This window comes from Electrona antarctica, assembly GCF_951216825.1.
Source record: "Electrona antarctica genome assembly, chromosome: 16".
Classification (NCBI taxonomy): domain Eukaryota; kingdom Metazoa; phylum Chordata; class Actinopteri; order Myctophiformes; family Myctophidae; genus Electrona; species Electrona antarctica.
Window position 1 is genome coordinate 25,625,019 of NC_136797.1, and position 26,500 is coordinate 25,651,518.

General features: G+C 45.8%; 1 protein-coding gene across 1 annotated transcript in view; it reads left to right on the forward strand.

The window, feature by feature from the left end:
• The window catches only part of LOC306939365 (uncharacterized protein), a gene marked incomplete at its 5' end in the record, with an annotated part of 61,323 nt that overhangs the window by 13,985 nt on the left and 20,838 nt on the right, over window positions 1-26,500 (forward strand). The window contains 3 exons of the mRNA XM_079523952.1: window positions 14,077-14,194; window positions 14,686-14,876; window positions 15,424-15,508. Of these exons, the coding sequence (XP_079380078.1) occupies window positions 14,077-14,194; window positions 14,686-14,876; window positions 15,424-15,508 (394 nt within the window). The remainder of the gene's footprint in view (window positions 1-14,076; window positions 14,195-14,685; window positions 14,877-15,423; window positions 15,509-26,500) is intronic.

Below are 26,500 nucleotides of genomic sequence, written 5' to 3' on the forward strand. Positions count from 1 at the left end.
AGAGGGATATACACACACACAGAGCGTGGGCGACGTCAAAACAAGGACCGGGGCGAATGGGTGACGCCGTCCAAACGCATCCGTCGGCATTGGTTAATCGATTAAAAAGGGAACATTCCGATAACGTGGCGCTGACGCTGATCGATGGCTGCAGGGGAGCTGCAGTGGCGTTGGGCATCCACATTGATTGGTCCAACAGATACATGTACAATATTGTGGGGAGACCAAAATGGTTATCGTGCATACTGCACACGACATGGGTGCGAAATGCCTTCTTCGGCGTGTCTGCAGTTCCACTCTCGGCCAGGCGGCAAGCATCTGGTTCTGGATATGAAGTCGGGTGCAGTACTTAGTTTAGACAGTACTTGGTTTAGACTAGTCATTGGTTAGACCAGTCATTAGTCCTACAACTACAACCTATCTCAAACCCTCACCCTAAACCTAACCTCCCACAGGGCAGCACACCTAAACCTAACCTTAACCCATGTCTAACCAATGACTAGTCTAAACTAAGTATGCACCCCCATGAGGCCAATGAGGAAGTGATTAAAACACTGCAGTTCATTAATGGCCTACTCCAGCTGGTTGCAGAATCATTAACATTTCATTCAAGTGAATGTGAATTTGGCCGGACCTTACACTTACATAAAGAAGGTATGCTTCTAGCGCTACTAGTGGTTCCACTGAGGTCCACGTTAGCTCGCTCGTGCAACATGTATGTCACATTTCTCTGACACGTGACAAAGTTGTGACTAATGAATCCTTTTCTTCGGAAATGTTCAGAATCTAGAACACATTCTGAGAGGCCAATGCAGCGCTTGAGGGGATGTATGAGGATTGCAGGTTTTTGTAGAATGCTGTACTTAAAATCAAGAAGAACCAGAAACGATATATTATACCGTTTTCTTTTTGAGTGGTGCAACCACTCCAAGGAACAGCAATGTCCGTGTTGTTAACCTATGTGACTATGTTTGTGTGTGACTCATGTGTGATGAGTACCAGTAGGGGCGCTGTTGTGCCAGAAACAGAGAGAGAGAGATAGTGCTGCACTGTTGCCTGCTAATGAGAGAGAGAGAGAGAGAGGGGCAGTGGCGTATCCAGGAATTACGTCTTGGCCAGGCAAGATATGTTAATTGTCGTCTCCCCGCGCACAATCGTAGGTTTTCAAAGACATATACCTGCCAGACGAGTGGGATACAAAGGCTGAAAGGCATGCATTTACATTCCAATGGGTAATTGAGGGTCGTGCTCTACCGCAACGGCCAATCAGCTGTCCATTTTAATAGTTCTCATGTCTTGTTTTTGACCTCTTTTTTTCTCATTGTATGGATTTTGGCCAGGCCAGAAATGGATTTGGACAGGCCGCCTGCCCTCGCCTTATTGTAGATACGGCTCTGTAGAGGGGGGGGGGGGGGGAGTTGCACCACTCAGTTGGTAGTGGAAAGTGGAGACAGACAGGAAACGAGACAGGAGTGACATACAGCAAAGTTTGTCAAGAACGGGACTCGAACCGCAATGCGCTGCATTAGGAGCCTATAGGTGACCGGACCGCTAGGCCGGCACGTGCCATTTCAAAAGATTTTAAAAGGTTTAATAAACGTCTAATTTCTCTTTTGATTTCTTGAGCTAAATCGTTTGGGAACAACTGATCTATAGACGAATCCACGGAGGATGCTCCATGGATTCAGTGTCCTGGCTGGAGGCCAGGTGTAGCTAATCAGGAGGATGCTCCATGGATTCAGTGTCCTGGCTGTAGGCCAGGTGCTCCATGGATTCAGTGTCCTGGCTGTAGGCCAGGTGCTCCATGGATTCAGTGTCCTGGCTGTAGGCCAGGTGCTCCATGGATTCAGTGTCCTGGCTGTAGGCCAGGTGCTCCATGGATTCAGTGTCCTGGCTGTAGGCCAGGTGCTCCATGGATTCAGTGTCCTGGCTGTAGGCCAGGTGCTCCATGGATTCAGTGTCCTGGCTGTAGGCCAGGTGCTCCATGGATTCAGTGTCCTGGCTGTAGGCCAGGTGCTCCATGGATTCAGTGTCCTGGCTGTAGGCCAGGTGCTCCATGGATTCAGTGTCCTGGCTGTAGGCCAGGTGCTCCATGGATTCAGTGTCCTGGCTGTAGGCCAGGTGCTCCATGGATTCAGTGTCCTGGCTGTAGGCCAGGTGCTCCATGGATTCAGTGTCCTGGCTGTAGGCCAGGTGCTCCATGGATTCAGTGTCCTGGCTGTAGGCCAGGTGCTCCATGGATTCAGTGTCCTGGCTGTAGGCCAGGTGCTCCATGGATTCAGTGTCCTGGCTGTAGGCCAGGTGCTCCATGGATTCAGTGTCCTGGCTGTATAGGCCAGGTGCTCCATGGATTCAGTGTCCTGGCTGTAGGCCAGGTGCTCCATGGATTCAGTGTCCTGGCTGTAGGCCAGGTGCTCCATGGATTCAGTGTCCTGGCTGTAGGCCAGGTGCTCCATGGATTCAGTGTCCTGGCTGTAGGCCAGGTGCTCCATGGATTCAGTGTCCTGGCTGTAGGCCAGGTGCTCCATGGATTCAGTGTCCTGGCTGTAGGCCAGGTGCTCCATGGATTCAGTGTCCTGGCTGTAGGCCAGGTGCTCCATGGATTCAGTGTCCTGGCTGTAGGCCAGGTGCTCCATGGATTCAGTGTCCTGGCTGTATAGGCCAGGTGCTCCATGGATTCAGTGTCCTGGCTGTATAGGCCAGGTGCTCCATGGATTCAGTGTCCTGGCTGTATAGGCCAGGTGTAGCTAATCAACTGATCTATAGACGAATCCACGGAGGATGCTCCATGGATTCAGTGTCCTGGCTGTAGGCCAGGTGCTCCATGGATTCAGTGTCCTGGCTGTAGGCCAGGTGCTCCATGGATTCAGTGTCCTGGCTGTAGGCCAGGTGCTCCATGGATTCAGTGTCCTGGCTGTAGGCCAGGTGCTCCATGGATTCAGTGTCCTGGCTGTAGGCCAGGTGCTCCATGGATTCAGTGTCCTGGCTGTAGGCCAGGTGCTCCATGGATTCAGTGTCCTGGCTGTATAGGCCAGGTGCTCCATGGATTCAGTGTCCTGGCTGTATAGGCCAGGTGCTCCATGGATTCAGAGTCCTGGCTGTATAGGCCAGGTGTAGCTAATCAACTGATCTATAGACGAATCCACGGAGGATGCTCCATGGATTCAGTGTCCTGGCTGTATAGGCCAGGTGTAGCTAATCAGCGCTGAGGTGTGAAGCTGCGCTTAATGGTGCACCTCAGTAATGGCTGCACGCAGGGCACCCCTCCGTGGATTTATCTCTATAGAGCGTCGCAGTCCCGCCCCCCCTCGAGAGAGACCCGGAAAAGAAATCCCCGTTCATTTTCCTCATAGACTTTTCAGAAAGTATTTATTTAAAGACGTTTACGCCGCGGACAAAGCCAACTCTTGTCGTGACAAATCATGACAACAAACACAATTTTTCGGGCTGAACAAATAATTAGAAAGAAGAAGAAAACGGCAGGTTACAACACTTTTTTTGTTGTTTTTCTTCTTTGTAATTATTTGTTTGGTCCAAAATATTGTGTTTGTTGTCATGATTTGTCACGACAAGAGTTGGCTTTATACGACGCTTATAAGGTCTTTAAATAAATACGTTTTGAAATGTCTATGGGGGAAAAATGCATTGGGATTCATTTCCTGGGCCTGGCGTCGTCATGAAAGGGGGCGGGACTGCGACGCTCTATAGCATATATTTTGTGTACAGGGGGAAAAAAAGAGTGCACCAAGTACATTGCCAACTCCGGTCCGTGTGGGGTCTAAGCTGACAAGCTGCTGCTGGTCGAGTTCACGACTAGTAAGAGGAGCAGGGGTGATCGTGCTTTTGCGGCTGCGGGCCCCAAACTCTGGAACATGCTGCCCCTCCATATTAGATGTGCCGAGTCAATTGGGGCTTTTAAATCCCTCCTCAAAACTCATCTGTTCTCCCTCGCCTTTAACTGCACCTGATTTACCTGTATATTATTTCCTGCTCTGTGCTATTGTATGCTCTGTTTTATATTTTATTGTCTCTCTTTTCATTGTTTTATATTGCTATGCTCAGCACTTTGGTCAGCTTTGGCTGTTGTAAAGGTGCTATACAAATATATAAAGGTACAAATAAAGTTTGATTTGATTTGATAAGTGGTTAACGAGAGCAGATTCTGTGCTATGATTAGCTCTGAAACCTTCACCAACTGACATTTCTGTAGCAGATTGTTCTCATCTGGAAATGGCTATTTCAGGTGAGGTTTGATATGGGCTGGCCTGGTCATTTCGTAGAACTCCACATTCTAAATTAGGCTTAATCGGTAGGTTTCACATCAGCAGTTTTGAAGGCATCAGGAAAAACAATTTCAAGGGGTGTATTAATAATCCGCATGGCTGTCTTTTAAATACCACTGAAGAACTTCTTAATGAGTAAAGGAAGGAACAAGAGTCAACACAAGTAAGATTTGCCCGTAGCTACAATCCTGCAATGTTCTGAATTTGAGACGTTAGTGAATTTTGTCATTCTGCTTGCTTTAATATTCCTAATGTTGACTGCAGTTGTAACAGTTGCAGCTCTGATTGTTAATATGATCTTATTGTTGAGTTTGGTTCGTTTGTTTAACTTCCTCCTATTTTCGCGGTGAAGATGAACCCATTTTGGGCGGGAACCCCTTTTGGTGTTTTAAGCATCATGTTATGCTTTAGCTGTTGGAAAAATAGCAGATCTACAAGCTCATAGCGTGGCACCGAGTGGCGCGCTATGAACTTGTAGGTCTGCTATTTTTGAAAAATCGTGAAAATGTGGTGCTTTTAACTCAAATCTTTGCTTCTGGGGAGGTCCCTGGAACTACATATTTTCAGATGGGGGTCGGCGGCCAAATTCATATAATTCTGGGGGTCCTTCACATGAAATAGTTTGAGAACCACTGACATAGAAACATAGGGTTTTCAGAAAACTGTCAGGATTTAGAAGACATTTGTAGAATCGTCCTCAGGTCTAAATGGGTTCAAAAGGTCACAGGCATAGGGTCTAACAATCTATCAATAGTGGTGAAAATAAACATTCTAGAATCGCTTATTTTCTGAGATTTCCTTGTGGAAAAACACCACTTAAACCCTCTATACTGTACTTAGTAAACGGACCCTAAATGAATAGCTGAGGATCTGTTCTTTTTTGTTCTATCCTCTCGTGTTCTTTTATATTAGTCACGTGAATGAAGACAAGACAAAACACATCACTTTTCTTTAAGGCTCAAGGTTTGCCAACACACACACACACACACACACCCACACCCCCCCACAAACACACACACACACACACACACACACACACACACACACACACACACACACACACACACACACACACACACACACACACACACACACACACACACACACACACACACACGCACACACGGTTCCCATCACTGCATCGTTGACACTTGTCCCGGCCTGCTGATCTGATCCTTTCCGTGACCGTGACGTCAGGTGGATCAAAGCTGGAGGTCATTAATGGATGAGGGCAGATTAATGTGTTATTTTCAACAAAACAACTAAATGCTCTGCCACCTCCATGCCCCGCCCTGCATGGGCTGCCAGGCAGAGAGGATTACAGGATAGTTTCACTGCCAAAATGGTTCTTTGCCACATCTTAAAGGAGCATTGATTTGGGTGATTTGGAAAATCCCCCGGTCCGCCCCGGTAACAAGATGTGCACATGTGTGCATGTGCACATCTTGTTACCGGGGCGGACCGGGGGATTTTCCAGTGGGGGAGGACACACAACAGGCCAACAGCATGTGCACCAAGGCCCGCCCCCACTCGATCATGATTGGAGGGGAGGCCCCACTCATCCTGATTGGATGAAGGCTGGCTAACCCTAGCCAAAAACGAAACCTAAGATTTTTTTTGACCCCAGGGGTTAACTGGGGACAGGGAGGAACTCCTTATATGGTCAGCACACAAAAAAAGAACATTTGAATTCAGTGAAATCACTGAATTCAAACATTTGAAGATATAAAGTGAACATTTTTAACTTAAATCTTTGCTTCTGGAAGGTCCCCTTAAAAATACAAAATATTTTGAGATGGGGGTCTGCAGCCAAATACATATCATTATGGGGGGTCATTGACATGAAATCGTTTAGAATTTGAGCACCACTGATATAGCAACACGTTTTTCTGAAAACTGAACATTTTGAAGTGACATTTTTAGCCTCAGGTCTTGTTATTGACTCTCCACACACGTGTGTGTGTTGTGTTGTCACTGCAGTTGCTGTGTCCTCACTGGCTCACGTGCCAGTGAGGAGCCCCCACCGGGAGGACGTACTGTCGTATCCTACTGACTCACGTGCCAGTGAGGAGCCCCCACCGGGAGGACGCACTGTCGTATCCTACTGGCTCACGTGCCAGTGAGGAGCCCCCACCGGGTGGACGTACTGTCGTATCCCACTGGCTCATGTGCCAGTGAGGAGCCCCCACCGGGAGGACGTACTGTCGTATCCCACTGGCTCACGTGCCAGTGAGGAGCCCCCACCGGGAGGACGTACTGTCCTATCCTACTGGCTCACGTAGACAGGTGCAAAGCCCTGTGTATCCGATCTGATGCTGCTCACCCTCTACATGGAGAGTACATCCTTCTCCCATCCGGCCTTCGCTTGCGAGCCCCTTGTGCCACAAAAAACAGGCACAAACATTCCTTTGTCCCTGTCTCTATTTGCGCACTAAATGCTGCTGTGGGTAGATCTAGGAGATAACTTATGATAAGCACTTTACGTACTTACCTACATACTTTTTTACTTACTTTATTTGTCTCGTGCCTAATGCCTATGCACTCGCACTTTTATGACTATCACATAGCACTTTAACGCCTGCACTTTATTGGTTATGTGCACCTTTGTACTTTGGTATGATCTGCTATGTGAACTGTTTGTTTATGTGTACTGTCTCATTGTTTAATGTACGTCTATGCTGCAACCCAATTTGCCCTTCGGGGACACTACATAAATTTGAACCTTGAACTTGAACCTTGAACCTTGAACCTCATGTGCCAGTGAGGAGCCCCCACCGGGAGGACACAGAGCATCCATGCTACTCCTCCCGCCCAACACTCCCCGCTGACGGGTGCCGCCCTAGCCAGTCGGAGTGCGTGCAGTGACAAATATCACCCTCTCCGCCCGGCTTCCCTTCCTAGAAAACATAAAGCCAGTCACCATCACACGACATAAATTGCAGATCTACAAGCTCAACGCTGCACGCAACGTTACCGTTCCGGTGGCCGATTTCCCACATCAACTGTATAATCATATATATATATATATATATTAACCGGTGTGGATCATAAGGGCATACTGTACACACAAATACCCCACACTTTTCTCCAAATGAAAGTGCCACGGCGAACAGAAACACCCACACATTTTTCACCTCCAATTATGAAGTGAAACGTGTTTGTTATACATCTATATAATTACAGTGTCCTATTTACACATTTCTGCACCTAATCAGAATAGCTTGACAGCTGGTAGGGTGTGCGTGCGTGCGTGCGTGCGTGCGTGCGTGCGTGCGTGCGTGCGTGCTCATGCACTCTGAGGCATTGCAATGTGTATGTGTTTCCATTTCACTTTGCAGTATGTGTGTACATGAATGTGTGTCACAGTTTAGCTGAAAGCTTCGATATTAATAGCTATATATTTCAGAATAGGACTCGACTCTTAACAAAGGAGACACACACACACACACACACACACACACACACACACACACACACACACACACACACACACGTGTCTTTTCTATACTTTCAGGATGGCAAGAGTATAAATTACTGCTACAATGTATCGCGATGCGACAAACAAGATATACAAATGCAGTGCACAGACATATTTGGAACATAATCATATAAGCGCATACTACACACACGCACGCACGCACGCACGCACTCACGCACGCACGCATGCACGCACACGCACACAATCGAACACTACCCACTCACACGCACGGAACAGCGGCAAATGATAAGGGAGCACATTGTCGGAGGCAGTGTTTTGATGGCTCTCTCTGACAGCTGATTGGAGTGTGTTTCTCCCCTCAGAAACCTGTAATCTGTTGTGAATGTGATGAGTTCATTCAGCGCCTGCATGTGTTTGTGTGCACCCTGTCTGTCTGTCTGTCTGTCTGTCGCCAGCAGCCCCCGTAAAGCACCGCGGAGAAAGAAAAGTCCTGCTTCTTCTGACAGCTCTGTTAACGCATTCGGGACTGGAAGGAACCCCTTTGGGTGTTTTAAAGCATTGTGTTATGCTTTAGCTGTTGACAAATGGCAGATCTACAAGCTCATAGCTACGAGCTTGTAGATCTGCTATTTTGAATACATTTTCTGTCACAGTGGACGTTTTTTAACTCGTATCTTTGCTTCTGGGGGGGTCTCTGGTCTCTGGAGATATTTTCAGGTCCGGGTCGGTGCCCAATTACATATCATTTTCGGGGTCCTTGACATTTGAGAACCACTGACATAGAAACATAGGTTTTTCGGAAACTTAGGATTTAGAAGACATTTTTTTAGAGTCAACCTCAGTCCTAAATGGGTTAACACGCAACCACGCACACACACGCACGCGCTCACACACACGCACGCACGCACACACACACACACACACACACACACAATCGCCTTTACGCAAGCACGCAATACATGGCAGTTGCAGTACATAGTGCATGCATATTAGCCACATGCCCCCCCCCCCCCCCCCAACACACACACACGCACACACACACACACACACACACACACACACACACACACACACACACACACACACACACACACACACGCGCGCGGTGCAGTCGCACACGCAGGAAAGGCAGCAGACACCCTTGAATTTCTCATTAACAAAATGTTAATAATTTCCCCCCTGAGGCCTTTTGTTTTTCATGCAGTTGTTTTCGTGTCGGTTGCATTAATTTGCCTCTCCTTACATTTTGATGTTAATTTCTTAGCATATCCATCAAAGGTTTCCTCCAAATGAGCTATATCCGTTTCCTATTTCTGTAAACACGACACTTCCACTGTCTGCTGGTTCTCTGTGGGCATGTTCCTGTGCTGTGGCAGGGATTTAGCTCCCTCATGTGGGCATGTTTTGAAACTGCACGTGAAGACCATTGAGTCATTGAGTCTCAAAGACCCCACCAGGGGTCCTCGAGGGGGTTCCCGGTGGTCTCCAGCTAAATTAGTTAATATAATAAATATCTTGAATGGGGGATTTCCCATGTATTTATTTTATCGCATTGCTTAGAGTTGTCTGAAAAACGCATGTTGCTACTGTGCAACTTAAGGGAGACAGAAGGTTCCTCCTACATGGAACGATCCCTGGCTCCCTTCGACTTAGTGTCGAAGTGTCCTTGAGCAAGACACTGAACCCCAAACTGCTCCCGATGAGCAGGCTTGGTTGTTGCCTTGCATGGTTTCCATCGCATGGGTGAATGTAGTGCACATTGTAAAGCTCTTTGGATAAAGGCGTGCCGCTGTATAGGATTATTATTTTTGTCATAGTAAATACCGGTATCAATAAACGGGAGGAAACCCCTTATTACAATAACATTTGGCTTTATTCCAGAGAAGAGATCTTACAAGCGTCGTGAAAGGCTCACCGCCAGGTTCCAGACAGCCTGGCCCTAACGTGTTCTAGGTTTCTGGTCTAGAGGGGGCGTGTCGCGGCTCAGACTTCATGCGCTGGGAGAATATTGGTTCACTCTTCACTTCACATTTATACACAGTAAAATCATTAGTGTTCATTTAACTCTGTACAAAAGCACTCAGTGACTTGAGTTGTGCATCCATGCATTCACTCACTGTTCTTACTTAATCCTCTCAATCAGACAGTGAGTGCATCCACTGTACTCACAGACAAAACAACCCACCAGTCACATCCTATATTACAATTGAAAACATGTGCCCAAAAGCACGCACAGGAACAAAAGGCACCAGCTACTACGTCACTGACACGCTGCACCACGCTGCAACACACACTGCAACAACACACTAACACGACACAGCCTTACCCTCCGCGTCGATCCACGGCTATCTCCTCATGTCGCGCCGCACGGCCACACTCGACACCAGCCGCGTAAAAATTGTCATCGCACTGCCACTAAAGCCGGCTCCCGTCCACACTCGCAAACAATATCAATATCAATAATAAACACAAACACGCCACAAGCACCGACACCCCCGCCTAATTTGTTGCCACGTCTATGAAAACAAGCACAGAAAAAATGCCATTCAACACGCTACTTACACACACTACCACTCGCTTACAATACGCGGACCTGGCAACACTACATTCCCTCTCCCATTGGCTCACAGCCCACCACGTGACCCACACAGGGAGGGAGACGATTGCGTGATGCTTCTATGTACAGGATTCTATAGGTCACCACTTTTGGTGTGACACACACACGGCTTCTGTTCACTAGAAGAAGAAGAACTACACAGCGCACACTCTGATTCTAACTTGGACACTTACCATAATGCTAACACGACCGCGTCGACACCTGGCGTGGTACAAGCGGGACAAACCCAGGCGCATATATGGATACCAACAACAACACTACACGCACACGCGCGCGCTGCAACAACAAACAGCTACGTACAGTGTGTGTGTGCGTGCGTGCGTGCGTGCGCGGGGGGGGGGGATTTGGATCGCCTCGCGATGCCGCGACAATGGCACTACACTACACAGGGCTCGCCAGTGCCACTACGTACTCGCATTTGCGACTTACAATATCACCGTGCGAATTGTAACATTCACTTTGTAGCACCGCTGCGACTACACAATCCAAACTACTTTAGAGCTACACGTTGCGCCGTTTACATCCACAACAATGTGTCACTCTCTCGGTTCTGCACCGCTGCTGGACAAGTATAGCACTGTCGAAGGCAGCGCAACTACTCCCCCCCCCCCCCCCCCCACACACACACACACACACACACACACCCCAGAGAGGGAGGAGAGAGAACAGAGCGAGAGAGAGACAGAGCACACACGTCTTCACGTAGGAACACAGAGACAAACACAGCGCTTTCCAGTCCTCACCTTTTCTCTCACATTGTTTTCTTACCTTTGTGACTGACCAATGACAAGCAGATTGTATTGTCTGCAAAGCAACTATGTGTCTGTCACAAATAAAAGTTCTGTCCTGCAAGCCCATGTCATGTCAACACAGACAAGGCAGCTGTGCGCGCGGTGACTCCTGCAAATTACACTGACCCAATATTATTTTGTACAACCTAGCAAAGCATAACATATGATGGAGAATAGGCTGGTCTCTCTTTTTACAAGACATACGCCATTGCATACAGGTTCTCAACCTTTTTAATTTCAAGGACCCCCATAACTCTGACAGTAAAACCAAATGGACCCATAAGAGTCCCATTTGATTCCATTTGTACAGTATCAGAGTTAAAAGTTATAAAACAGTCCATTTGGTTCCATTTGTACACTCTCACAGTTACACACCTGTAGGGTCCACTTGGATCCATTTGTACACTCTCAGAGTTACAGACCTATAATGGGTCCATTTGGAACCCCCTCAAGGAACCATGAGGGTCCCTGGATCACACCTTTGAGAGCCACTGCTTTCAAAAAATACATAACTAATATAGAGCATATTTGATCAATTTAATGTCAGGCTACAGATTATTTTGACATCTGAATTTAACAGAACCGCCCACGCACGACACATGCACATGCACGACGTGCACGCGCATGTCCACATCCACATGCACGCGCGCATGTGTCCTCTTTTTGCTCATTCAGAATATGGTATGCCTACACACTTAACATAATGCAAACACGCACATTGCGCAAACGACTGCATCGACACCTGGCGTGGAACAAACGGGACCAACCCAGGCGCATATATGGATAACAACAACAACACTACACGCGCGCGCGCGCACGCGCTGCAACACAAAACAGCTGCATAAAACGCGTGTCACTGTGGACTTCTGTATCTGTGGACTTCTGTATCGCAACGCGGGGCAACGCAACTCTGGGATGAGCGGGCCGAAGGCCCGCGAAATTCTAGTAGTTTACATATGAATGTTTTGCCTGTTGTTGCTGACTTAGGGAGGAGTAATTGCAGCCTTCCATCCAACCGTTGAAGTCGTTTGCGTGTCTTTGACAACACGGTGTGTTTGCTTAAGGATGTCGTGCTTTCTGAACGGTTATGTAAGTGGCGGCGGCGGCGGCGGGGGGGGGGGGGGGGGGGGGGGCCTTGCTTGGGTCAGAGAGGCAGCCATGTGACTCGAGGAGTTGCCGGTTTAAACCTTTTTTTGGAGGAAATAAATAAATAAACCCTGCGTGGGAAAAATGTCATGAGTTACTTCCAAGTTCCAACAACAACATTGGTGAGGAGGTGCCCTCGAGCAAGTGACGTAATGACCAAAAACTGCTCTGTTGCTCACAGTAACAGTCTGTGGTCTTGTACTAAAGCTGTCATTCGTCATAGGGACAGCTATGTTAAAAAAAATTACAATATGCATTCGTTGTATTTAGCATGATCTGCCCTTTTTTCCTTTCTAAATTTAGAATAGCCAAGTTTTGTCATTATGCCAATGAAGATGTTACAATGCATAGCGCCTTCATCCATGCATTACATTCATCATTTCACACACACACACACACACACACACATTCATACACAGATGGCGGAGGAAACCATGCAAGGCACCAACCTGCTTATCAGGAGGAGTTAGGGGTTCAGTGTCTTTCTCGAGGACACATAACCCAGGGGAGCCAGGGATTGAACCGTGAACCTTGCATTTCCCAAGTGGCTGCTCTAGCCCACTGTTTCCTAATAAACAGTGGGTCCTACATTTGTGTTTAATTATTATTTCAAAACATTTTCAAAACACATTTCCCCCCCAAAAAAAGCTAAACTTTGAACTAATGAAATGAAATGACTACAAAGTGTGGAAGTGTCATTGAGCTTGACACTGAAGCCCTAACTGCTCATGATGAGCCTTGCACGATTACACCTCTGCCATCATTGTGGGAATGATTGTTTGTGTGAACAGGTCAACGGCATGGCCATTGTAAAGCGCTTTGGAGAACGGTACTGTATAAGCGCTCCATTTTAACATCGACGATTACCCCCATTTCATCTCGTATTATATTTTTGCTATGAATGTCACTGTTTTGTCATGGGTCTATAGAGCGTCGCAGTCCCGCCCCCTACCACCAGGGCCCAGGAAATTATTCTCCGTTCATTTTCCTCATAGACTTTTCAGAAAGTATTTATTTAAAGATGGTTTACGCCGCGGACAAAGCCAACTCTTGTCGTGACAAATCATGACAATAAACACAATGTTTTGGGCCAAACAAAGAATTAGAAAGTAGAAAAAAAAACGGCAGGTTACAACACTTTTTTGTTGTTGTTTTTCTTCTTTGTAATTGTTTGTTTGGTCCAAAATATTGTGTTTATTGTCATGATTTGTCACGACTGGAGTTGGCTTTGTCCGCGGCGTAACCGTCTTTAAATAAATACTTTTTGAAAAAATGCATTGGGATTCATTTCCTGGGCCTGGCGTCGTCATAACAGGGGGCGGGACTGCGACGCTCTATACTGGGCATTTGAATGCGCTACAACTCTTTTTTTTTTAAAATATATATAAAAAAAAATATTCAAAGAGTATGACATCATATTATGCAAGTTTCACAGAAAGAAAATACAACTCTTTGTTTTTATATTTTCTCCCACAACTCCTTTCCCAATCCTCCCCACCCACCCACCATCTTTCCCCACGAGGCCAGACATACAAACAACATAAATTATATACAGGTATAAAACCAATAAGTTGAGTACATAACTAAGATACACACAACATATATACAATACAGGTATAAAACCAATATACAAAGAAAGGGATCACATGGTTATGTTCACAGAAATAATTAATAAACAACTTAAAAGGGGGTAAAATAAGAGACATAAAATTAATAATAAAAAAAAAAAAAATAATAATAATAATAATAATACTTATGAATGCGCTCCAACTCTTCCTCGTCTCTCCTCTTCTCGTCCAGGCTGTGTGAGATCGCCGTGCGGCAGCAGCAGCTCTCCTCTGAGCTCTCAGACCTGCAGGAGAAGAAGAGACACACGGAGCAGGACCTGAAGGGAAACCACAACCTGCACACCTGCACTGTAAGCACAGCTGATGTATTGATGTTATGTGACTGTCCATATCGTCATAGTTCATAGTCCATATCAGACCATGGTGTGATCGGCGGTTACAAAATGTATGTTTTGGGTGAATTAACCCATTTTGGCCTGACGTCAAAATAAAATAAAAACGTTCTGAAAAAGAATATATATTCAAAGATTTATGCCGCATTTTCACGATTTTTCAAAAATAGCAGACCTACAAGCAGACCTACAAGCTCGTAGCGCGCCACTCGGTGGCGCGCTATGAGCTTGTAGATCTGCTATTTTTCAATAGCTAAAGTATAACATAATGCTTAGTTAAAACGCCAAAAAGGGTTCCCGCCAAGAATGGGTTAAATAACGTTCGCGGGACACTTTACATGGGCCCCGATTTTACACTACGCGTTTCTCGTTACGGATCCAGCCACCAGATGGCGGCGAGTGGTACTAACTTGTGTTGTCTTTCTCTCTCTCTCTCTCTCTCCTTCCAGTTGCTGTTGCACGCGCGCGGTGAGCTGCAGGCTCGCGTCACGGAGCATCTCGCCCAGTCCGAACGACTCGTGTTCCAGGAGCAGGCGCTGAGCGCTCTCCACGACCTCCTCACGCAAGACCTGCTCCAGTACCGCCAAGAGACTCGAAAACTCCACAGGTTCACTCTGAGAATATTAAGAGACTACTGCAGGTCTGTCTGTCTGTCTGTCTGTCTGTCTGTCTGTCTGTCTGTACCAGTGGTTCCCAAAGTGGGGTCCGGGGACCCCCAGGGGTCTTGAGGGAGGTCCAGGGGGTCCCCGGCTAAATGATAGTTTGGAACAAATGGACCCTTATATGGGTCTGTAACTCTGAGAGTGTACAAATGGAACCAAATGGAGCGTGACGCGTTGTGAGCTTGCATATCTGCTATTTTCAGCATGCAACCGCCAACCAAGTGTAAATTGACTTTTACTTATACTGGATCTCTTGTCCACTGGTCCCTTGCAAACATCGTAGCTAAGTTTTCATGTACTTTCCATTTAGTTTTCGTCAGTGAAAAAAGGTAGTCGACGGACATTTTTCGTCATAGCATTAGTCGACGAAATCAATGATTGAGTTCCTGTCATTAGCGAGGTCACTCCATATGCGTTCAGCTGGATTGTTCATTTATCGACATTTCATTTATCAAACTGTATTAATCCATCAGGGAGACATTTTATGTACATAATCCTAATCATCAACACTGTTTCCTTGTTCAGGTCAGACAAGGAGCAGATCTCCACAGCCTATCAGAGTGACCACAGCATGCAAGGCAGGAACGACAACCAACCGGAAAACAGCATGGTAATTAAAAAATCACACCCATGTGAAGTGAGGGGCGCTCTTATCATCGTGCATCATCATGCATCATCTCATTCCGGCCAATCAGAATTTGCTACTAAAAGTAACACTAAGACTAAGTTGCTAAAATACTTTTAGAATTACTAAAATTACTAGCTTTCTGGTTTAGGTTTAGGTTTATTCTAAGTGGGGAACAAAGAACCTTTTTTTGCAGTGGCGTGCACAGATAGACACTAGGGGGTGCTAGAGCACCCCCTGCCCTTTTGGCAATGTGCCCTTTTGAAAAAAAGAAAAAGAAAAAAAACGTTGTTTTCCTTTTTTTTGTACAGTGTACACTGTACAGTATGTGGACCATGGTGACATTGATCAATTCTTGATAAAAAGCTTCTAATATATTATTTATGCCCCAAAATCTATAAATCTCACACTATTAAGGCAACCGGCCGGTTCCACGCGCTGCACAAGGTGCCCTTTTTTCACTTGAGCACCTGTCCCTTTAAATGTCTGTGCACGCCACTGTTTTTTTGCATGGTGGGGAACATAGAACCTGGGGAAACATAGGTACGCTCCCTGTCTAGAGCCATCTAGAAATGGGTCTGTGTGGAAATCAGTGGGGGGTTTGATCGGTAACAAGACAACTCACCCCTTTTCCGTTTTCCTCCCGGAATTTTCCCCAGTGAGGGGTGGGAGAGGCTGGACAGCAGACGGCTGGACTTTGAATTTCTCTAACTATAAACATTCACGACAGCAGACAGCCTAAGTACAAATATATTTATGAAAAGCTACTACAGTGAAGTCTGTTCACAGAAGTTGTTGTAGGCTATGTGGGTATTATCTGACGAGGTACCATTTGAGTGGGAAAAACCTTACATATACTAAATAATACTAAATTGTTTATAGGGTCAATATAAGTAAAATAATATAGCCTTTCCACAGGAGTATCTTTTTATATTTTTCCAAAAAGAATACAAACAGCCAATAGCATATTACAAAGTTATCCCCCTCACTGGGGAAAATTCCGGGAGGAAAAACGGGCAGGCACCGGGGTGAGTTGTCTTGTATTCGTTTGATCGGCTGAAACCTTGCCCAAATTCCCAGAGTCCTGTCATACATAAGTCATAGACGACTGACGTCATATACTGGCCACATCAACCCATTCTGGGCGGGAACCCCTTTTGGTGTTAGCACTATGCTATGCTTTAGCCATTGAAAAATAGCAGATCTACAAGCTCATAGCGTGCCACCGAGTGGCGCGCTACGAGCTTGTAGGTCTGCTATTTTTGAAAAGTCGAAGAACGACTGACATAGAAACATAGCTTTTTCAGAAAACTGTCAGGGTGTAGAAGACATTTTTTAGAATCTGATCTCAGGTCAAAATGGGTTAAAGGGTAAGACCACTTTTGTAGAGGTTTGGGTTGTGTAGTTACCTTGCCATGATGTAACTCCAAATGTGGACAAGAAATCAAAAATAATTTCTCCAGTGATTAGAAATTGATAATTCAAAATATGCTCCTCATTGACTTACATTGTACGCTGAAACAGCTCTCAAAGTCACTCTTTTAGTACGTAAACAAACACAAACAAAGTTGTTTCAGACAATATAGAGCAACACCAAAACTCATGTGGTTTTATTTCTTCATAAAAATGGTAACTTCCTGTTGATTTGTCCATTTTTATTCAGAAGAAAACCCGGACTGGATCCATGGATCCGGATCCAGATCTTCATATAGTAAAATCAACAGGAAGTTACCATTTTTATGAAGAAATAAAACCACATGAGTTTTGGTGTTGCTCTATATTGTCTGAAACAACTTTGTTTGTGTTTGTTTACGTACTAAAAGAGTGACTTTGAGAGCTGTTTCAGCGTACAATGTAAGTCAATGAGGAGCATATTTTGAATTATCAATTTCTAATCACTGGAGAAATTATTTTTGATTTCTTGTCCACATTTGGAGTTACATCATGGCAAGGTAACTACACAACCCAAACCTCTACAAAAGTGGTCTTACCCTTTAAGTCTGAGATTCACATGGAAGCCACACGGTTATTAGATGCTTTTTTGTGTGCTTGTATTGTTTTGCAGAAATCCCTCATGTAAGTTCTTTCTGTTGCTCTGGGTAGTCATGGCTGCCGGTTCCCACCTGATGTGGGAGTGCCGACCGCTCCAAACCGTACTGAATAACTAGCTAGTTGGCTGCTAGTCATCTGCAGGTGTGGGATCTTTGTATCCTCCAACGAGGATGATACGATCCGACTTTTTCTTTTCTACATCGACACGCTGTGAGCTTGTAGATCGTCTCTATTTGAACTATTCGAAATAGTAAAAAAATCACACCCATGTGAACTGAGTGGTGTAAGGTCTTATATAGACTGATCAGCTGTGGTCTGACGTAATGTCTGACGTAATGAAATCACACCCATATGAACTGGGTGACCATAGCAACCATGCTCATTTTTTGGTACGAACAGACACGTAAACTAACAAAGCCAGTTGTAGGAGTGGTTTACACCACTCAAAAATCACACCTGTGTGAACTGAGTGGTGTAAGGTCTTATATAGCCTGATCAACTGTGGTCTGACGTAATGAAATCACACCTGTGTGAACTGGGTGACCATAGCAACCATGCTCATTTTTTGGTACGAACAGACACGTAAAGTAACAAAGCTGAAATCACACCCGGGTGAACTGGGTGACCATAGCAACCATGCTCATTTTTTGGTACGAACAGACACGTAAACTAACAAAGCCAGTTGTAGGAGTGGTTTACACCACTCAAAAATAGGCAAAGAAGTTCAGGGATAAGGGGTGCCTAATACCACCTGCTGGTTGACAATCAGTACTGCCAATAGCTCATCAGCGCAGATATCTCCACTAGATGTCTCTGTCCCTTTGGCAGGCGCACATTTGACCCAGAGAATGTAAAAAGCATGTTAAACACTGTGTGGGGGAAAGTGACACTCAATAACTTTTGTGCAAGTGCCATTAAGCAAGGCACTTTGTGAGTGCGTGCATGCGTGCGCGCGTGTGACTGGCGTGGGTCCAGATGTTGTCAGTCTTTGTCTCAGACAGTTGAAGTCGAGATGGAGGAAACATCTGCCTGTTCGTATGGCTCTGTCTGTCACACACACACACACACACACACACACACACACACACACACACACACACACACACACACACACACACACACACACACAGACACAGATCTTTGTATGAATCTTCGTCTAAAAAGTCTTCATGACAGGGAAACATGTCATGTTACGTGGTAGCAGATGAGCTGTTAGAGCGTGTTACTTTAATGGGGTTTATCATGATAACGTGTAGACAGGTTGAAAACCAACACATTGTAATAGCCCTGACAGACAGCAGGAAAAGATGAGAGGGAGACAGCGTAGGAGAGACAGACAGTTGAGAGAGAGAGACAGCATAGGAGAGACAGACAGTTGAGAGAGAGAGACAGCATAGGACAGACAGACAGACAGACAGACAGACAGACAGACAGACAGACAGACAGACAGACAGACAGACAGACAGACAGACAGACAGACAGACAGTAGGGAAGTTGAGAGGGAGACGGCCTAATGGCGACAGACAGTAGGAAAGCTGTAATTTTGTTTAGCAGATTGGATTAATCTGGTGGTGGAAAATGAGCATGCATAATCCGATAATTTATAATTCAACCTAGATTTTGAACAAATAGATGTGTGGTTAATCTACTAGAGCGATTCTTGCTGAATTAATGCGCTCTCATTAGATTTAATTGAAGACCATTCATTTTAAGATTATCGTTTGAATAGCTACTGTACTTCATTATTTCTGCGCCATCTACGGACATATTCGGACCCCCTGGGCTACGGTATAGGCAGGTGCCAACCGCGTACATGTTCGTAGACAGCCGTATACTCCATATATGAAAGCGGTGACCGATTTACCTTTTAGCATTGCTCCGGTTGCTACGCAACGCCTCTGTCCCCACCAGCTATGGTTTTTTTTTCCCATGCAGCTCCATTGAGCCTCCATTATAACATGATTTTCAAAGCCCTGTATCTCTAAAGCTTCGAGCGCTGTCCATGGTGAGCCGTCGCGCATCCCGATGATCGGATTTCATGTGTGACTTTGTCTCGCATCGCTCCGGACATGTAACCGTTTCTGACGAGAGGCCACAGCCACCACCTCCCCGATAACCCGGAAATAAAACAGAGGCTCGTAGACTGAGACTGAACGTCTGGCACATGTTAGCTGTGCTAACAGGTCCTGGCTGCACCTGGTAGGAGTGGACCTGGTGAGACGTAGGAGGGGCCCCGACAGGAGTCAACCCACAGAGCCTAGTCCCTCCACACGCCAGAATTGTGCCTCCCAGTCCCGACTCCCGGCAGAGTATAGTTCCGGAGTGGTTCCAACGGATTGTGTGACCCTGGTCTTTCCCTAGTGGATCTGATCGAGGGTAGCTACTGGGACGTAAGTCGGGACTTGATCACCCCTGGCTGGGTCACCCGAGTGAGGGCTATGATGTTCGCGTGAACCGAAACCCCGATGACCGTGGGATACTTCACTGAGGATACGTCCCAGGTGCATCCATGCGATGTATTTTCGTTCTGCTGCCACCTAGCGGGCAAAAAAAAGAGTTAAGCAAACAGGATTGTTACATGTTGCAGCGTGAGTGTCACCGCTCGACTTACTTTGCATAACATCTTAGTCTTAAAGATCACTTCAAATGTCCTACATTTGGATTATCAAACATAGATTTATATGAATTAGTCTTATCATAGAAAATAGAAGATGTCGAGTTAAATAATCATACTGAAATTAATCACACTGGGTAAAAGGTTGTTCATGGCAGGCATATATGCTGTACATGCATCCACACAATATGACCGTGAAAGATACAAAGAAAATCTCAATCCATAAAAATGTAATTTATGCTTTGCATTAAAAGAGACCTTCACACCGACAGTCAGACAGGTTCATCAGGTCTGTACACAGTAAAGTCCCTCAACCCTAAAACCCTAATATTTATCCATTTGTGACTCTGAGAGTGTACAGGTGTGAACAAATGGACCCAAAGGGTCCATTTGTTCACACCTGTACACTCTCAGAGTGAAATGAACACTGAGGATTCTCAGTTCATTAGTGTTATTATTTGCAGCTGTGCGGCGGGGAGAGCAAGGCGGGGACATATTGCTAAGCAGATTGGCGAGGGGACAACCCCTGGCGAGCCGCGCATGTGTCCAACACGCCGATGTTCCCGCTAATTGGTTGCGTTGCTGATGCTGTTGTTTTGACACGAGTTCTCTCCCTGACGGAACTGACAACTCCAAAGAGGGCGGTGGCCCGCCGTGCGTGCGTGCGTGCGTGCGTGCGTGCGTGCGTGCGTGTGTGTGTGTGTGTGTGTTTTACACAGATATTTACTGTGTGCATATGTTTTATCTTAAACTGAAGTTTATCTTGTCCTTACATTATTAGGCTTGCTGGATGCTGGTGTCTTGTAGACGGCTGGCCTTACGCACGCACGCACACACACACACACACACACACACACGCACGCATGCACGCGCGCGCGTGCACACACACACACACACACACACACACACACACACACACGTACACACGCACACACGCACACACACACACACACACACACACACACACACACACACACACACACACACACACACGTACACACACACACACACACACACACACACACACACACACACACACACACACACACACACACACACACTGCATTCCATTCATCCTTAGTGGTCAGAGTTCATCCTATAATGACAGCCAAAAATAATAACATTAAAAACTATTAGCCGATGGGCTAATCCCACCATGACCTGTAAACATTTTAATACCTCCATGATTAGCCCTGATCCCCCCCTAGACCCTGGCCCAAACTCACATCACTGTCCCTGGGGGAGGATGCCTCGGCGAGCCCCTGGATTAAGGGCCCGAAGTTAAAAACCTGGCTACTGGCCATCTCATTTTCAAAAGTAGCACTAAATGGAATTACTCTTGTGTGTGTGCGTGTGCGTGTGTGTGTGTGCGCGTGCATTTTTTTTTATCGTTAATTAAACTTGGATTCATTTAAGTGGCTTTTCAGGCCTAAATGAAAATTGTATTTTCCTTTTTGCCGTGAGTGAAGTGGGGATTTGGATTTGGTAATGTGGGCATTTTCGAAGAAGTGTGCGTGCGTGCGTGCGTGCGTGCGTGCGTGCGTGCGTGCGTGCGTGCGTGCGTGCGTGCGTGCGTGCGCGTTCGTGCGTGCGTGCGTGCGTGTGTGTGCGTGCTCTCAGATGAGCAGATGTTACCGCTTCTCAAGAGGGATTCATGTCAGGAGAGGAACTCTCATGAATTTTGTATGAACACGGTCTGTCCTTCCTATTGGTTTGGAATAAAATGTTTGGTTTGAAAGGACTGTTATTGATCATATCAATGAATTCAAACAAAACAGTAAGCGTGTTTCTAAATTAGCCTCTAATATGTTGTGATTGAGCACATGATCAGAGGCTAATGTACTGTTTTCTCTTTTGGTACATTTCATTCAAACAGTTTTTACTCTTACTAATGTTACGATTAATTGATTGTATTGATAGTTTTTATTCAACCAGGTCAAACTAATTTATTCCAATTCATTTGTATGGTAGAGTATTGCAGCTTTAATGCTGGTATTTGTAATTTTTTGTTTCTGAATTACAGTTTTTCTATAGAGGTTAATGTGAGTGGCAAAGAGTTTAATGTAATTTAGTGTTGTTTAACCCATTCTAGAGGGAACCCCTTTTGGCGTTTTAACTAAGCATTATGTTATGCTTTAGCTATTGAAAAATAGCAGATCTACAAGCTACAAGCTATGAACTTGTAGGTCTGCTATTTTTGAAAAATCGTAAAAATGCGGCACAAATCTTTGAATATATATTCTTTCAGAGCGAACGTTTTTTTTATTTCGACATCTAAATGGGTTAATGCAAACAGATAGGACTTTTCTGTTTGGATGTGTTGGCTGTCAAGGCCGGAAAGTAGTTTTTTGCCACTCGGTCGGCGTTCCCGCATAACCTCCCGGGTATCATGTTGATGTCGTGCGCCGCCTACCCTCTACTTTTTTTACTTTTTATTTTACTTTTTTTCTGTTGCTCATTTACTTTTTAGTTTTAATTTGTTGTTGTTGAAATCCCAACGGATTGTGTTATGTTCTTTGCTTCTATGTTCTTAGGTCTAAGCACGATAAAAACTATCGTCCAGAATCACACAAACTTAAAATGTCAGTCCAGTGGATCAAGAAAGAAAGAGCAACCCCTCACTGTCTTGTCCCCAAATCTTTTTCTCTCTAATAATTGTTTTGACCACTTGAGCGCTATAGAATCCTTATTCTGTGGTTTATATTCACCAAAAATTATTCATCATCTGGCTGGGGTGTTTTATTATTATGTTCAATTCTTTCAGCAAAGTGGGAGTGTTTCAGACCGCGTCGAGGTCTCCTCTTCCTCCTCATCCTCCTCCTCCTTCTCCGCGTTGCCTCCTTACCAAAGCACTGCCACCGCCAACGGAGTAGATTCAGATCAATCCCGGAGGACCAACCGCGGGAAATCGCAGACAGCCGAAGGAGCATCGCTAACCAGACGTTCTAACCTGACCCGCTCTGGCAGCGTCAAAGATCTGATCCATAAATTCTCCGGTACCGATTCCGTCCCGACGTCCGCTTCTCCTCAAGGATCTTCCCCTTCCTCCTTCAGTCCAAACGGCATTTCGCCGTTTCCTGAAACGGGCCATGTCATCGCGATGACGTCTTCGTCCGACGTCTCCGCGGTTCCGATGAAAACGCGGAAGCAGGGGGAGCCCTCGAAGCCACGGTCCAGGTCTGCCACGGGGAGTCCCCCAGTCCCCTCCATCTCTGCGACTCCTGTTGAAAATGGGCAGAACACCACAGAAAGTCCAGTAAGGGATTCGCCAGAGGGATCCGCACTTCCGCAAAACCATCCAGAGGAGAACAAGTCAGCCCAGGTTCAGTTTGGGTCAGACTCGTCGGAGCCTAGTAGGACCCAGCAGGACGGGAGTCCAAAGACGTCGAACAACAACAACCGCGATTCTGGGCGGGAGTCCCTGGCTGATTCGGGAATGGGATCGGTAAGTTACGCGACACGGCCCCAGCTGATCGCTGACGTCTGAACTGACTGCATGAGACCTCTTCATCATCACGTGCATGGATGTGAATAATGACACCCGACCTAATATCAACATGTGCATGGATGTGAATGACACCTATGACCATGTGCATGGATGTGAATGACACCTATGACCATGTGCATGGGTGTGAATGACACCTATGACCATGTGCGTGGATGTGAATGACACCTATGACCATGTGCATGGATGTGAATGACACCTATGACCATGTGCATGGGTGTGAATGACACCTATGACCATGTGCGTGGATGGATGGATGTGAATGACACCTATGACCATGTGCGTGGATGTGAAGTTGACACCTATGACCATGTGCGTGGATGTGAATGACACCTATGACCATGTGCATGGATGTGAATGACACCTATGACCATGTGCGTGGATGTGAATGACACCTATGACCATGTGCATGGATGTGAATGACACCTATGACCATGTGCGTGGATGTGAATGACACCTATGACCATGTGCATGGATGTGAATGACACCTATGACCATGTGCATGGATGTGAATGACACCTATGACCATGTGTGTGGATGGATGGATGTGCAGGAGACATTGTGTAGCCACGTATTAACGTCTGGTGACATCTAAATCCAATGAATTGGGCTAAAACCGCCGAGAAGACATTCAGATTTAACCCATTTTGACCTGACCTAAAAATCTCTTCTACATCCTGACAGTTTTCTGAAAAAGCTGTTTCTATGTCAGTCGTTCTTCGATTTTTCAAAAATAGCAGACCTACAAGCTCATAGCGTGCCACTCGGTGGCGCGCTATGAGCTTGTAGATCTGCTATTTTTCAATAGCTAACACCAAAAGGGGGTTCCCGCCCCAAAATGGGTTTAAAAGGGTGCATACTACTCTGAGGTCCCAGAAGTTCTCGCATACAAAACGACAATAAAACGACAACCTAAAACATTGGTTTTCAACCATTTTGATATCAAGGCCCATTATTTATTCAGCATTTGAGCCACGGAACCACCGTCTGATGCCATTTAGCCTCTGAGACCCAAAACTAAAGAATATTCTGTTATCGACGTTGACACACAACTCCATGCTGTCGGCAAATTTGGATCAAAATAACAATTCTTCTACAATCTCTAAGTGTGTAGACTTCTTGAAAATTAAGTAATGCAGATTGTTGTGAAGGCTTTCACTTAGAGTTCCATATATGGGATAACCCATAGTCCCATATATGGAGACAACCGCGCTATCCAGCGCTGACATCAGATTAATGTAGAAACTCCAAAGATGGATATACACAGTGGTGACATCATCGTAACACTAGACTTGCACAGCATAAAAGGCGGCTCCCATGGCTTCTAAACCTGAGATTCCAGGCAACGCACGCGGTATCTCCAACAGGTCAACATATACGAATCAAGGTATCTGGCTTTACAACCCATATACCTTGAATGGCTTGTATTACCTTGGGTACGAGTCTTCTAGATGAGACAGAATAACTGGCTAATGGCTAAGCAACTCGTAGAGCATTGAAGTAGAGGTTTCCACATCCCGGTTAAGTTCGTATCGAACACCACTGTAGTGGGTCCTAACGAAATAATCAGCACTGGTTCGAGCTATTTTACACAGATGTTTGACAATAATTAACTCTTGAGAGCGTAAACTGAAACCAAATGGACCCGTACGGGTCCATTTGGTTTCAGTTTACGCTCTCAAGAGTTAAAGATCTATAAGGGTCCATTTGGTTACCAACTCTCCATCATTTAGCTGGGGACCACCTGGAACCCCCTCAAGGACCACTCACTGGTTGAAAACCACCGACCTAAAACATTCAATACACTTCATTTTGGGGACGATATCAGGGTTGGTTTTCACCTGCAGTATAAGTTGCGGGTTTTGCACACCAGTCTATTTTTTTCTTTTCATAATGAGGTGTTTCTAGTTTGTGCTGGTTTTCGTGTAGCCCGTTTTAATGAATGGAGATGTCACCATATGGAGATCTATATGATTGTCTGTCTCGTGCGAGAACATAATCATCATGTGCATGGATTGACGTGTGGCATTTCAGATTGAAAAGCAACATTTTTGCATGGATTTTTTTTTTTTTACACCGAATGTACTCGCATGACTAAAGCCCTGCACTGCAGCCACTCTGCATGAAAACACATTCTGCCTCTCTGTAATTGTATTCAGTTATTGTTACGAATTACGAATGAATGGCCTCAGTCTCCCTCATCATCAGCGTTGATTCATCTGTGAGTGTACTCTGGAGTTATGAAGAGATAAACATTAACACAGAGGCTTTTACTGTAGCTCGCTATCTACAAATCTAACTCTTAGCACGAGGCCTGCCAGGAACATATAACCCGTAGGGTTACATTAATAGCGTACTGTGCCACACCCGGAAAAGCCGTTTTAACAGCGATGTATTATGTAATGCATGTTTTAATACGATCGTATCGACAGCTACCGTTCGTTAGCTCTGTTATGCTTCTGAGCCAGTGGCCGCGGCCATTTTGAAGATGCGCGCGCATCCACTTACATCGCCTGCTCTGTTTTCAGACGGCTGTATCTCCAGAAGCGACATTGGAGGGGTCGCTTTGTCCCAGACAAGCGTTTTCAACGGCCTGTAGCAGGCGCTGTGATACTCGCGGTCCACTTTTTCCACCACCGACCGAGAGAACAAGCACCAGCTTCGTCAACACACACGGAATGGTTTCATAGTAAAATGCGATTACGGATATTTGGCTCTTCAAAGTAAGTGTTACGTGCGATAAAACCCTGGCAGTACGCGACGTTGGGATTAAATAATGGTAGCGGTAAATGGGTTTTAACTGTCC